Source organism: Bufo gargarizans, chromosome 6 (genome assembly GCF_014858855.1).
Source record: "Bufo gargarizans isolate SCDJY-AF-19 chromosome 6, ASM1485885v1, whole genome shotgun sequence".
NCBI lineage: Eukaryota > Metazoa > Chordata > Amphibia > Anura > Bufonidae > Bufo > Bufo gargarizans.
In genome coordinates this window covers 340,792,905-340,808,052 of record NC_058085.1, presented here as the reverse complement: position 1 = coordinate 340,808,052, position 15,148 = coordinate 340,792,905, and the positions used below count along the sequence as shown (strand labels likewise).

At 44.0% G+C, this 15,148-nt stretch overlaps 1 protein-coding gene across 7 annotated transcripts in view; it reads left to right on the top strand.

Annotated features, from left to right (window-relative positions):
- LOC122942392 (serine/arginine repetitive matrix protein 2-like) overlaps nucleotides 1–13,768 on the top strand; it is a 35,259-nt gene extending 21,491 nt beyond the window's left edge. For 4 of the 7 annotated variants that reach the window (XM_044299984.1, XM_044299987.1, XM_044299983.1 and 1 more), the window contains 7 exons: nucleotides 264–386; nucleotides 659–1,233; nucleotides 1,543–4,411; nucleotides 5,557–5,787; nucleotides 8,127–8,234; nucleotides 8,319–9,734; nucleotides 12,572–13,768. In XM_044299984.1, the coding sequence (XP_044155919.1) occupies nucleotides 264–386; nucleotides 659–1,233; nucleotides 1,543–4,411; nucleotides 5,557–5,787; nucleotides 8,127–8,234; nucleotides 8,319–9,734; nucleotides 12,572–12,678 (5,429 nt within the window). In that variant the 3' untranslated portion in view covers nucleotides 12,679–13,768. The remainder of the gene's footprint in view (nucleotides 1–263; nucleotides 387–658; nucleotides 1,234–1,542; nucleotides 4,412–5,556; nucleotides 5,788–8,126; nucleotides 8,235–8,318; nucleotides 9,735–12,571) is intronic. The other 3 variants (XM_044299986.1, XM_044299989.1, XM_044299990.1) reach the window with 3 other exon arrangements.
- Nucleotides 13,769–15,148: the final 1,380 nt, after the last annotated feature.

Sequence of the window (15,148 nt, the reverse complement as noted above, 5' to 3'; positions counted from 1 at the left end):
TAGTCAATGGGGACAGAGTGGCAATCCGGAGGCACGCAGTCACTAGCAGCAGGACGGATCCGGCAGGCTGTTCACCCGACGGAACAGCCTGCCAGAGGACCGTGCCGCTAGTGTGAAAGTAGCCTAATACATAATCCACAATTAAAATAGCTGATGGTCACATCTTATCCACCCTTGTACAGTGAGGTCTGCAAACATCAATATAGTGACATGAAAATAAAACCTTTAAAACAGGAATACTCAGTTTTATTTTATAACCATAGGTAATGAAGCCCATAAAATTGTGCAGTCGCAGATCGAGCAAGAGCCTGTTATACAGAGCAGCCAAGCTGTTAAATCTACACAAAAGAGAGGGCGATTTTCCAAGAGCCAAATTTCTTCCTCAGGTGAGTCCATGTAGCCTCCTTGGTCTGGCATAATTACCCCCCCGCCCCACTTGTAAATATAGGTGAGTTTTGCTTTGGTGCAATTGCATATTTGTAAGCTAGTTGCCAGAATTTTTTTTCTAGAATTTGGTATTATGGGACTTGTAGTACTACACCTGATTAAACGAGGAAATTTACTTCATTATTCATAGTTCATTATTTTTCACTCAAGATTATTTTGTATTTGGCAGTTGAAGTCATCTTATGTTTTAACACTGGAATATTGCTTGCAGAATTGCCTAAGGAGCATGTTGCATCTGATGCTGATATGACTTCCCAAAGACGTAGAGGAAGACCAAGCTCCTCTGCTGTAGCCCCTAAAGAATCGCTATCATCTGATGCTGAGGTGACTTCCCCAAGTCGTAGAGGAAGACAAAGCTCCTCTGCTGTAGCCCCTAAAGAATCCCTATCCGATGCTGAGGTGACTTCCCCAAGTCGTAGAGGAAGACAAAGCTCCTCTGCTGTAACCCCTAAAGAATCGCTATCATCTGATGCTGAGGTGACTTCCCCAAGTCGTAGAGGAAGACAAAGCTCCTCTGCTGTAACCCCTAAAGAATCACGATCATCTGATCATGAGGTGACTTCCCCAAGTCGTAGAGGAAGACAAAGCGCCTCTGCTGTAGCCCCTAAAGAATCGCTATCATCTGATCCTGAGGTGACTTCCCCAAGTCGTAGAGGAAGACAAAGCTCCTCTGCTGTAACCCCTAAAGAATCGCTATCATCTGATGCTGAGGTGACTTCCCCAAGTCGTAGAGGAAGACAAAGCTCCTCTGCTGTAGCCCCTAAAGAATCCCTATCCGATGCTGAGGTGACTTCCCCAAGTCGTAGAGGAAGACAAAGCTCCTCTGCTGTAGCCCCTAAAGAATCCCTATCCGATGCTGAGGTGACTTCCCCAAGTCGTAGAGGAAGACAAAGCTCCTCTGCTGTAACCCCTAAAGAATCGCTATCATCTGATGCTGAGGTGACTTCCCCAAGTCGTAGAGGAAGACAAAGCTCCTCTGCTGTAACCCCTAAAGAATCACGATCATCTGATCATGAGGTGACTTCCCCAAGTCGTAGAGGAAGACAAAGCGCCTCTGCTGTAGCCCCTAAAGAATCGCTATCATCTGATCATGAGGTGACTTCCCCAAGTCGTAGAGGAAGACAAAGCTCCTCTGCTGTAACCCCTAAAGAATCGCTATCATCTGATGCTGAGGTGACTTCCCCAAGTCGTAGAGGAAGACAAAGCTCCTCTGCTGTAACCCCTAAAGAATCGCTATCATCTGATGCTGAGGTGACTTCCCCAAGTCGTAGAGGAAGACAAAGCTCCTCTGCTGTAGCCCCTAAAGAATCCCTATCCGATGCTGAGGTGACTTCCCCAAGTCGTAGAGGAAGACAAAGCTCCTCTGCTGTAGCCCCTAAAGAATCCCTATCTGCTGAGTTGACTTCCCCAAGTCGTAGAGGAAGACAAAGCTCCTCTGCTGTAACCCCTAAAGAATCGCTATCATCTGATGCTGAGGTGACTTCCCCAAGTCGTAGAGGAAGACAAAGCTCCTCTGCTGTAGCCCCTAAAGAATCCCTATCCGATGCTGAGGTGACTTCCCCAAGTCGTAGAGGAAGACAAAGCTCCTCTGCTGTAGCCCCTAAAGAATCCCTATCCGATGCTGAGGTGACTTCCCCAAGTCGTAGAGGAAGACAAAGCTCCTCTGCTGTAGCCCCTAAAGAATCCCTATCTGCTGAGTTGACTTCCCCAAGTCGTAGAGGAAGACAAAGCTCCTCTGCTGTAACCCCTAAAGAATCGCTATCATCTGATGCTGAGGTGACTTCCCCAAGTCGTAGAGGAAGACAAAGCGCCTCTGCTGTAGCCCCTAAAGAATCGCTATCATCTGATCCTGAGGTGACTTCCCCAAGTCGTAGAGGAAGACAAAGCTCCTCTGCTGTAGCCCCTAAAGAATCCCTATCTGCTGAGGTGACTTCCCCAAGTCGTAGAGGAAGACAAAGCTCCTCTGCTGTAGCCCCTAAAGAATCGCTATCATCTGATCCTGAGGTGACTTCCCCAAGTCGTAGAGGAAGACAAAGCTCCTCTGCTGTAGCCCCTAAAGAATCGCTATCATCTGATCATGAGGTGACTTCCCCAAGTCGTAGAGGAAGACAAAGCGCCTCTGCTGTAGCCCCTAAAGAATCGCTATCATCTGATCCTGAGGTGACTTCCCCAAGTCGTAGAGGAAGACAAAGCTCCTCTGCTGTAGCCCCTAAAGAATCACGATCATCTGATCATGAGGTGACTTCCCCAAGTCGTAGAGGAAGACAAAGCGCCTCTGCTGTAGCCCCTAAAGAATCGCTATCATCTGATCCTGAGGTGACTTCCCCAAGTCGTAGAGGAAGACAAAGCGCCTCTGCTGTAGCCCCTAAAGAATCGCTATCATCTGATCCTGAGGTGACTTCCCCAAGTCGTAGAGGAAGACAAAGCTCCTCTGCTGTAACCCCTAAAGAATCCCTATCTGCTGAGGTGACTTCCCCAAGTCGTAGAGGAAGACAAAGCTCCTCTGCTGTAGCCCCTAAAGAATCGCTATCATCTGATCCTGAGGTGACTTCCCCAAGTCGTAGAGGAAGACAAAGCTCCTCTGCTGTAACCCCTAAAGAATCCCTATCTGCTGAGGTGACTTCCCCAAGTCGTAGAGGAAGACAAAGCTCCTCTGCTGTAGCCCCTAAAGAATCCCTATCTGCTGAGGTGACTTCCCCAAGTCGTAGAGGAAGACAAAGCGCCTCTGCTGGAGCCCCTAAAGAATCACTATCATCTGATGCTGAGGTGACTTCAACTCATCGTGGAAGACCTAAAGCTCTCCCAGAAAACCCTAAGGAAACTGTTCCCATTGCTGATGACAAGGTGGTTTCTCCAACTCGTAAAGGAAGACTAAGTACCACTGCTGAAGCACATAAGGAGTCTTTGCTCAGTGAAGCAACATCCCCAAAACGTAGAGGAAGAACGAGCACCTCTTCAGTTACCAATGAATCAGTTCTGTTGAATTCCCCAGTATCTAAGGAAAGACCTAGCACCACCACTGAAGTGCTCAAGGAATCTCTTCCTGTTTCTGAAGTTACTTCATCAGCTCGCCGCGGAAGACCCCAAAAAAGCGTAGCACCAGTACTGGAGGTGTCTGTTCCTATTGCACAGACTAAGTTGGCATCCCCAGCACGTAAAAAGAAACCCAGCATCCTACCAGAAATCTCCAAGGAGTCTGTTGCTGATTCTGCCAGAGATGTTACATCTCCTAATCATAGTGAAATTGCCAAGGATCCCACTGAAGGCAAGACAGTATTACAGACACGCAGGGGAAGACAAAAGTCCAAGGTAGATTTGTCCCAGAAGCCTTCAGCTCCCGAGGTTCAAGTGACTCGTGGAAGTAGGTCTAAAGTCGCTGCTGAATTATCGGTTTCAGTGTCAGATGAGTTGCCAACTACCCAGACACGCGGATTAAGACAAAAAGCCACAGGACAAGCTGCTAAAGTGTCTGCTTCCACCCCTAAGGTTAATGTAAGTTTGCCAACACGCGGAAGCAGGTCTAAAGGACTTGTGGAGGCACCAGAGGATTCCATACCGGTCTCGAATGACAAGCCTGTTATTCAGAAAGGAAGAGGCAAGACAAAAGTTACAGACAGTACACAGGAGTCTGTTTCAATTGATAGTGAGGCAACTGCACCAACACGTGGACGTCAGTCTAAGGTTACAACAGAGGAATCTGGTCCAGCTGTAGAAGAAGTAACTTCACAGAGGCGCAGAGGAAGGCTTAGAAGGGTAGACAAGCTTGAAGAATCTACAGGTTCTGAAGATGTGGCTTCATCTGTGGAGGAAGTGAGTGCTAAAGGCACAGAAGGTATTTCTGATAAAGTTACCTCGCCCACACGCAAGGGTAGATCTAGGAACACAGAATTGCCCAAGGCGACAGCACCGATTACTGATGAGGCTACATCAACTAAACGAAGGAGGCAACCTGAGACTACTGAAGGTTAGTTGGGAGTTTGCTAGAGCTTTATTGTATCACATGTAAAATGGTTTGTATTCCTGTATTTACTATTCTGCATCCATAAGTAGAGTTCATGCAGAAACTCCAAAAACTTGCAATGGTTGATTTCATTCTGTGGTGGCTTGTCTGAGGGCAGGTTTGCTGTATGAAGGCACTGCTGGACAAAGAAATATAGTGTAAAGCATTGGGTGGAGAGCATAGTTGATCCTTCAACGATGCTTTATAGCACATCCTTTTGTCCAGCAGAGCTGCCACGAAGAAAACCTGCCGTAAGTGTGAAGCATGTCTTCAAGGGATCCAGTTTTATGGTTAAAGATTGTGTAAAACTTGTATTTCATTCATATAAAGCAGTTGTCTCACTTCAGCAACTAACATTTATTATGTAGAAAAAGTTAACACAAGGCTCTTACTAAAGTATTGTGATTGTCCATATTGCCTACTTTGCTGGCTGGATTAATTTTTCCACCACTTTATACACTTCTCATTACCATGGTTACGACCACTCTGCAATCCATCAGTGGTGGTTGTGTTTGCACACTATAGGAAAAATCACCAGCCTATGTGCGCTCTCACAGTCACAGCCACCAGGGAGACGTGCACTTTTTGCTATATTGTGCAAGCACGACCACCACTGATGGCTTGTATGTGATCAGTGTGTGTGTGATGGAAAAATGAATCCAGCCATCAAATGAACCAATACGGATAATAATAAATTAATAGGCACTTTAATTTCCTGCTCATTCTGGGCTTTGAAGTCAAGGAGGCGCTCCTATCAGTGACAGCAATTTCTGTCTACAGTCAGAGGGAACGCTGTCAATCACTGATGGGACCGCCTCTTGGACTTCACAGCCCAGAGTAAGCAGGAACTTAAATGAATAAATTACAAGTTTTTCTGAATTTCATACCATAAAACTATACATTAACCTTCTCCCTGCAGAGACTGCACTACATTTTCAAGGTTCCCATTAATGGGGTTGTTTCTGCATCAAGTGCTTGGTTTTCTGCAAGCCCCATTTAGTTGAACTGTCACAAATAGCTGGAATACATCAGTAGTCGTGACTCTGCAAGCTGTAAATATTTCTTAAAGTGCAATGGCAAGCTTTATTTGATCTTATCCTTCTTTGTAGGAGAGTCTGACTCGTCACAAAGACTGTCTCTAGATGCAAATGAAAAGACTTCCAAATCAACTAAGAAAGCTGTTCGTCAGAATGTCAGGTCAGCAAAGCAGATTGCAGATGAACACCTACAAACACCAGAACCTCAAGAGTCCATAGCTCCAGTTGCAGAAAAGAAAACCCAGCTACCTCCCTCAAGAGGAAGAAGAAAAGCAGTGCAAACTGAACCAGTACCTTCTGGAGGTAACCTGATTTACTTTTGCTAATATGTTAATTTTGTGAACTCATCGTTATATAGAAAAACAATTTTGGTGCAGAAGTGTACACAATACAATTGTTCTAATTACACTGCATAGCAGATTCTGCTTCTGAATAGCAGCATGGACCAGTCATGGGGCAGGCTGCTTATTTCAGTGCCTTAAGCTCTGTCTTCTAATCTCCCATATCCAGAGTGGTGCCAGGCCCCTAGAAAAACTAATGTAGCGGTAAAGAGAACCTGTTGCCATGAAATTAACCCAGTCACACTGTCTTGTAGGGCTAGCTCAGCTGAATGTAATATCTTTCACTTGATCTGCTGCTCCTTCCTATAAGGCTCTATTCACATCTGCATCAGAGGCTCAATTTTGGTCTCCATTGCAGATTCTGTCAAAAGCGGCAGAAAGGAAAACCCTGTATGCACAACTATCATCTAGTGCTATGTGATGTACTTAACCCCCTTGATGCAAAATGACACACTACATGTAGGTTACTTGTATACAAGGGAGCTGTAGAGTGTGCTAATCACCCAGTGCCCCTCCACACATGCAGCCACTTACCAGCCTTCTGCCGATCACCAGCAGCTCTGATCTGTACTGCCACTCGCGCTCCGCTGCCAGCCGCTCTGCACACAGCGCCGGGTCATAGTGCACATAAGCGCGCACTATGACCCGGCGCTGTGTCAGGATCCAGTGCAGCGTGTTGCGGACCGGCAGGTTACAACGGAGCGGTAAGTAATAGCAAGCCCTTCACTCCCGCTCAGTGGTCACATGATGCAAACGAATCCTCGATGCAAAAAATTTGCATCAATGATTTTTAAAACATTTTTGTCGAATTACTCTGTTTAATCGAGTAATCGTTTCAGGCCTTGTGCTGACAAGCTGAGCCTACTCCATAGGCAGCAGGTGTCAGCTTTGTAATGCATCTGACACTTGGCTGCAGTGCCTGGAGTTGGGGGAAGTCAGATCCCAATCATTAAACCCACTCAAATGCTTCAGTTAGACAGGAAGACAACTCCTTCTGTCCTCTGACCAGATCCTCTGCAGCGAAATAGTGCACGCAGTAAAACTCAAACAAAGCTGAAAATTAATATTTTTTTTCAGTACACAAAATGGTATATTAACCCTTTAATGATCGGGCAACTTTAATTTTTTTTGTACTCCCAGCTGTTTACCAAAGCCATTACTTTTTATTTTCACATAGCCTGATGAGGGCTTGTTTTTTGTGAGACAAGCTGTACTTTCTAATGGCACCATTTACAGTTGCATACAATGTGGTGGGGACCGGGAAAGTTCCAAATAGGGTGGAATTATAAAAAAAGAAAAAACTCAATTCCACCAGTTTTTTTTTTATTGGTTTTGTTTTTACAGCATTGTTACAGCATTTTCTATGTGGTAAAACTAACCGGTTACTTTCATTTCTCCAGGTCTCCATTTATAACAATACCACATATGTATAGTTTTTCTTTGCATCAACATATTACCCCTATAACTTAATTATTTTTTTTTTCTTTGTGTACAGAGGGCTCACTTTTTGTACTTTTTATTGATGGGGGTGTGTGACTTTTGATGCCCAAGATTCTTTTTTTTTTTTTTTTCTTCTTTAATTTTGTTATGTACTTTAAATTTTAGAGGAAGGTGCGTATTTATTTTTCTTCATTTTAGATTTTAAAGTCGCCCCCCCCCCTCGCGGTCACCCCCTGTATAGTTCCCCTATGGTACTATAACAAGCAATTAGATTGCTTCTCTAATACTCTCTATAGGAACTAATGTACAGCAGCCCTGTACCATTCCAGAGTACAGTGGCTGCTGCACACTACACCTGGGAGCACGTGTTTCCGGTTTTTATTCTACCAGATGCAGTGGTTACATTTGACCACAGTAGCTGAAGGGTTAAAAGTCCACAATCGGTGTTACGGACATAAGTCCCTGGTGTCAGGCAATTAGTGGCTATGGCATGCGCTACACACTCAAGTGGGCACTGACTGCTGATTTGTATACACTTAAAATGGTTGGCAACAGGTTAAGTAGTACCAGTTTAAAAAAAAACAAAAAAAAAAACTCATGACTGTGGAACAGAAAAATAAGATATGGCCCTTGGAAGGTGTGGAGGAAAAATAACTCCTGATCCTTAAGATGTTAAAATAATTCTATGGCGTACGTGTGCATTTTTCTGTATGTTTGAAGGTACATTTTTTTAAAACTCAGTGTGTTGTCATTCATTGTTTTTGCCCTTTTTATACAGCTGTTACGGATGCCTGCTGGTAGTTTACTTCATTGCAGTGCCTAAGTGTTTTTTTTTTTTGTTTTTTTTTTATATGGTTTCAGGAGATCCTAATTCAAGTTTGAAGAATGAACAACCTGAAGCGTTACCTGTTCAAACGTCCCCTTTACCCCGAAGAGGTGGAAGACGTAAGAACGCAGAAGAACTTTCCAGTGAGTTCAGAGCACGTTGGTTATTGTAGGTAGAACATGTTTATGGAATTAGGCAAAGTAATTATTTATATTTTTGTTTTTAAGGTATTGAGCCTGATGTTGCTAAACCAAAGACATCCAAACAGGAAACCAGAAGCAGGGGCCAATCCAAGTCCAAGAGTTTAACAGAGATTGTGGTAGGAGATTTAGCCGCTTCAAAAGAGCCAGTTAAGAGCCCAGAGCCCAAATCCCCCAAAAGAACAGCTAGGCAAACAAAGGACTTGGTGACTGAACCTCCAGCTGAAAGCAAGCCTAAGAGTTTGCGTGGACGACCAAACAAAAGCAGAGATCTCTCTCCTGAGGCAACAAGTTTGGCCAGTTCTGAAACAGTGGTATCTAAAATTGAGGTCTCTCAGAAGGCATTACCAGCAAGGGGAAGACCTAGAACTACAAGAGACATTGGCAATGTATCTGTTTCTGATGCTGATGAACAGACAAAGGAATCTAGCGCTAAACAGCAAAGAGGTTCAAGAAGAAATCAGCGTTTGCAGAAGGAGTCCAGTGCAAGTCATGAAGATCAGACTAAACCTGCTGCTTCAGAGGATACAGAACCTAAAAGAAGGGGGACACGGGGTAAAATATTAGACACTGATGAGCCTCAGTCAGCCCCTGAAGTAAAGGGTAGAAAGAATGCAAGAGGTAAAACTGTACAAAATACGGATGCACAGACTGTTGCTAAATTGCAGGCAAAATCTGTACAATGGCACCCTCTGCTGGCCACTGACATTCAAAACACAGAAGCATCTTCTCAGGAGTCCAATGAAATGTCTACAAGAGGTGGTAGATCTAAGGTAAAGGCTAGACCTGATGCATCAGAGCTGCAACTTCCTGTTAAGAGATCTCGTAGAGGAAACAATCAAGCAGAAGCTGAGGAGATTCCAGCATCAACCAGCCCTGAATCTCTAACAGTGTCAGATGTTGCGCCTCCTAAAAGAGGCAGAAAGGCAGTCGTGCATGCGAAAGATACAGATGAAAAATTAGCAAACAAGTCCACGAATTCTGCAGAAGTTGTTCACACAAGTCCACAACGAAGCCGACGAGGAGCGTCTTCTAAGGTAGTAGATAGTGAAAATAATGAAGTTAATTATGTTGAACCGTCCACTTCAAGAAGGCAGAGAGGAGCAATGGCTAGTAAGACACCCCCAGAAAATGAAAGTACCCAATCCCCTGTTAAATCAAAAAGGGGAGGCTCAGGTAAAGATAAAGCTGATGAAAGTTCGACAAAGTCTACAAGGGGAGTGAAAAGGAAACTGCCGAACAGTGAAGCAAAAAGTGCACCTCTTGATGAATCTGAAACTCCTTCTCAAGCAAGCGAGTCCATCCTAGTGGAAACAGAAAATATTCCTGCTGGTCGTGGTAGGAAAAATCAAAGAAATACCAAAACACAGAAAGAAGTTAAAGCAGCACAGCCAGAAAAGCAATCGGTAACCTCTGAATCGCCTGCAAAGAAAAGAAAAACTGGTAATTTGTTTTTCCATAAACCACACTGGAGCAGTGCTACAAACACAGCAAGAAGTGATGTGATTTCTGTCTTCATATCTCACAGCATTGCCAGCGGATAGCTCTACAGAAACAGCCACGTTTGTGGAATTGCTGCTTCTACCGGGCAGACAGTTGGGTAGAAGCAGCGCTTCCACAAATGTTGCGAGAAATGATGATAGAAGGCATCTCTTCTCACAGTATTTTTTAGTGTGTAGTTGTAAATTGGCGAATGCTCTGGCAGGGAGCCAGTGGCCCTATGAAATTCCTCATCCCTGATATAGGTGAAGGTGCTTCTTACAGGCATTTGTCTTAATGCACAAATTCTTGTTTAACTAGATAATATCTATGTAGAGTTGCACTGGGTATCGAAGTTTTGAAACCCAATCGATACTTTGACCTGGATCGATACAATCCCTTGTCTTGCTATTTAACGATACTAGGCTCGGCTGCTGTGTGTCCTAGTATCTGTTAGAGAACATAGCACGCGCTGCTCTCAGTGCACGGCATGTTCTCAGCAGCATAGGGGAGAAGGAGGCAGTCCCTCCCCCCTGTGCCGCTGCCACCAATGAATGTAATTAACACATTAATTTAAGTTTAGGCTGCGGGTGCCGCACCTGAGGGGTTAATTGCCGGGGATCACAGTGCAATGTCATAGAGGGCGGGTGCCAGGTATGTGATACTGCTGCCAGTACCCGCTGCCTACACTTAAATTAATGTGTTAATCGTTGGGTCAGTGGCAGTTCTAATTGGATCCCCAGCAGTATAATCGCAGGGCTCTGATCGGTTACCATGGCAGCCAGGATGGTAACCTCCCTGCTCCTGTGTGCACTATGCACAGGGAAGCGAGGAGAATGTTAAGTCCTATTCACCCTAATAGAGCTCTATTAGGGTGAATAGGACAGGGGATTAAAACAGGACTCGACAAATCGCTAGTGGCTCATGCTCCTCATTGCTGCGGCGCATCTCCTTCTCAGAAGTGTGGCAAGTGGCAGTACGATAGGGGGCGGCCTCCCCCATCATTGGTGACAGCAGCAGTTCCAGCCATGTAATCCTGGGGCTCCGATCGGTTACCATGCCAGCCAGGACGCTACGGAAGTCCTGGCTGCCATGGCCAGTTACTCTGCAGCAATATACTTGCTTGCATGCGCTGTGGCCGCCCAGTGCTCCTTCTTGTAACTTGTCACAGGTCTGTGCGGCGCATTGCTATAAGCCCTGCCCATGATTGCTATAAGCCCTGCCCACCAAATGATTTTTTAGCTGGCTCCTAGATTCCAAGGAAATTTGTCAAGCCCTGGATTAAAAGATCCCAGGTTCTAGATCTAATAGGTATTATAACTATTGCACATGGTAGCCATATTTTGACCCCTAACTTTTTAGTATTTGAGTATGGGGGCTCATTTTGTGCTGGGCGAACTGAACTTTTCATTGATACCATTCTGGGGTGTGTGACTTTATGATCACTTATTTTTATTTATTTTTTGTAGAAAATGAAGCGACCAAAAAACGGCGAATCGGCCATTTTTATGTTTTTTTCTGGTTTGCTGTTTGCCGTATGGGGAATATATTTTTATACTATGGCCGCATTTTTTTTTTTTGTTTGGGAAAAGGGGGTGATTTGAATGTTTTTTATTTTTTTAAACTTTTATTATCATAGACTCCAATGCACTTGCATTGGAATCTATTATTTTACTACTTTCCTATGGAGCCCTATTACAGGCCGCTACATAGGAAATGCTATGCAGCAGCCTCCTGTCATTCATAAAGACGGGCTGCTGCGTACACGCTACGGCTCCTATATTCGCCTTACGGGGGAGCCGAAGCATAACCGAAAGTGCGCACTTTCGGTTTTAGCGCACTCAGATGCCGTAGTTAGGATTGACCACGGCATCTGAGGGGTTAAATGTCCAATCGACATTACTGCCGGTTGCGGACATGAGCTGCGGGAGTCTGCTAAAAGAAGCAGGTGGCTATAGAGGCAGGAGCGGGCGCCATCTTTAAACACCAACCCAGCACCGTACATGTATGGCCCTGGGCGTGAAGGGATTAATGGTTGCCTAGTTCTATAGTATAGTTGACATCCTTGCTTTACTCTACCGCAAGTAACTGAGTAGGGTTATATTAGTTTGCCACCTCAGCTGCTGCATCTCGATGGCTCAAAAAGTCTTATTCTAGAGTCATGACCTATTATAGCTACTGTATTGGGGGGGGGGGGGGGGGGGTATGGAATCTGTGGATGGCACAGTTTAGGGGAGGGGGGGATCTGTGGATGGCATTGTTTAGGGGAGGGGACTCGGCTCCCTGCTGTTGTGTGCACAAAGCACAGGGCAGCAGGGAGAGTGTAAAGTCCTATTCACCCTAATAGAGCTCTATTAGGGTGAATATGACAAGGGTTCTAGCCCTTAAGGAGGCTAATAGTTATTAAATAAAAAGTAAAAAAAAAAAAAAGTTTAAACACGCCCCCCAAATATAGAAAACAATATATCGCATATCGCACATGCTTAAAATTATATCGCAATATAGATTTTAGGCCATATCGCCCACCCCTAGATTTTACTATATTATACAAGAGCAGGTTGCAGTAGAAGCTCAAAGGAGTTGCACAGCGTTAGAGAAACATGGCTGCCTTCTAAAAAACAGTGCCACACCTGTGCCTGGGTTGCATCTGGTATTGTACCATGGCACCATTTGAAGCTTGAACTCACTTCTTTGGAAGTAAGCAGCCATGTTTAAATGGTCATGGGCAACCTCTTTTTAATGGTAAAGATTTTTTTTATCAGATTCTTAACATTTCCCTTTTGCTGCTTTTGTTTCTTCAGAGGAAGCTCCCACAAAAAGAAGCTCAAGACAACAGACGTCTAAACTTGAGAATGAGAAGCCGTCCGCAGCAACAAAAACCCGAACAAGCACCCGGAGCAGGAAATAGCAAAGATAGCCGTCCGCCCGCCCGCCCATCCGTCCGCCTCCCCCTTGTAAATTAAATTATAACATTTTCGAACGGATCACTAAAAAAAGTTCTTAAAGTGGTTTAAGAGAATTCTAGATGTTTTAATTCCCTAGCACTGCTTAATCGTTTTCAATGGAATTGTACATTTTTATATTCAAAATTTTTTTAATCTTATTTTTGTCATAAAAAGTTTAAGCTTTACATTTTATGCAGATGACTGGATGAAAGGGAATGAATGCTTTGTGGCTGTGTCTGAAATTCAATTTGACATTTGTTTTTTGTTTTTTTTTATGCCGTACTCGTGTTAGATTCCTGTACATGTTGAGTACACAGAATTTGCTGGTCTTTTTATATATTGCTTTTGCTGTGGTTCATAATAAAATATTGGAATGATTTTTTTATTTTTTTTTGAACTAACATGTTACATTTGTAATTTGCCTTGCTGAATGTGATGCAAAGATTGTAATCAAATCATTCCAGTTTGTGGCTTCCTGTAATTATGCCATACACACTGTCTTAAGTCAGTTTTAACCACACATATTTAAGTTTTTTTGTATTTTTTAATATGGGGGAATTAATATATGTAATATATCTAGACATGTCTGGGGTTTTCTGGGATTAATCAGATAGCACTGCCCTTATCAATAGACCATGTCGGGTGTTGCGCCTCATTCCTATTAAAGAGGATGAAGCCAAACTGCAATACTAGACATGGCCTATAGATAAGTGCCTTTTTGTTTCTGCAAAACGTTCTTTCCCAGAAAACCCCTTTTATTCTGTACTTTGTGGCTAATGTGATTTCTGTGAGTTCTTATTTTTCAAATATTTCATTAGCTCCAGTGACAGCCCAGGAATTGTGAATGAGCATGAAGAGGCCTGTTTTCATGGGAATGTAGCGTAGGATCTTTTGCGTCCTGTAATGCCTTTGATACCATGAGGAGGCCTTCACAACAAATGCTCAACTGGTCCTTTTTAAAAACTGGTGTACATATAATTCCAAACATGGAATTGAGTTTTCGTTTGTTTTAATGTATGGAAAAAAAAATTAAAAAGCTGACTTGCAATGTTACCTTTTATTGTATTCTGATTATTCATCAATGTTTACGTTATGTAAGTTCCCCCTTTGAGGACCCTGCCATATTTCACCTTAAGGACCAGGCCATTTTTTGCAAATCTGACATGTCGCTTTATGTGGTGATAACTTTAAAACGCCATTGAGATTTTCCATAGCATCACCACGATGGCCATACAAGGAGATTGAGCTCTGTAGGTGCAGGAAGTAGAGAGGTTTAAATACCCACCAAACACCAGTATTTCCTCCCCCTACAGAGGACAGGGGCGGAGAAAGTTCTCCATGTGCAGCCGCCATGGAGATGAAGGTCTTGGAATGATGTGGAGTCGCGTACCTGCTTCAACGGGACCCCCATCAGACCACGGTCTTGTGCTAGCGCCGGGCAGGGGGGCTGGGGCCTCCTCCCGGAGCGCAGACGCCCGCCGGTTTACTAAAGCCACAGCCGGGTTGTGGCACCTGAAGGGTTAATTGTGCAGATCACAGCCCCCTGTAAAAGATCGAGTGGTGCCAGGCAGCAGGGGGCAGTTATGTACACAGTAGTTAGTATATTCTAACTTGAATCGTCCCCATCACCATGGGAACGCCTCTGTGTTAGAATATACTGTCGGATCTGAGTTTTCACGATCGTGAAAACCCAGTTCTGAAAAAGCTGTTATGCAGACGGATCCGCACTGAACGGGTACCATCGTTTGCATTTATAGGTGAGGCTCCGCACCTAGCGCAAGTGTGAATGTAGCCTAATTAATTTTCCATGAGCTCACCACGACAGCCCGTATTTCCCTCCCTTTTTCGTTACTTTGGGGTTGATATGAAGAAATATCTTCCCCAGTTAAAAAAATTTTTCATGTGTGTATCCACCACCTTTTACTCTGGCGTTTGGTAGTGGGATCGTGGTGATCTCATGGAAAATGAATTACCGGTAAGTACTTCTTCCGGCTTTCTCATCACACATTGTACTTTGACAGTGGTAAAACTAAGTAAAAAAAAAAAAAAACATTTTTATTTATGAAAAATTAGCTAATTTCAATTTCTCAACTTTTTATAATAGTAATACGTGTAAAAATAGTTATAGTAACCTTTTTAAGGACCATTTCAGGTCTGAAGTCACTTTGTGAGGCTTACATAATAGAAACCACCCAAAAATTACCCCATTTTAGAAACTACACCCCTCAAGGTATTCAAAACTGATTTTACAAACTTTGTTAAAGGGGTTATCCCACCTTCTCTTTTCCATGCCATGGCTGCTCTCTCATGTTCGCTAAACTGCTCAGTCAGGGGGCGTTTAGATTTCTTATGACTGACAGCAGGTTCAGCGGTCTGCTGATCTACAGACTACGCCTACTTGCCTGGCGTGCGCGCTCCCGTGTGAGCAGGAAA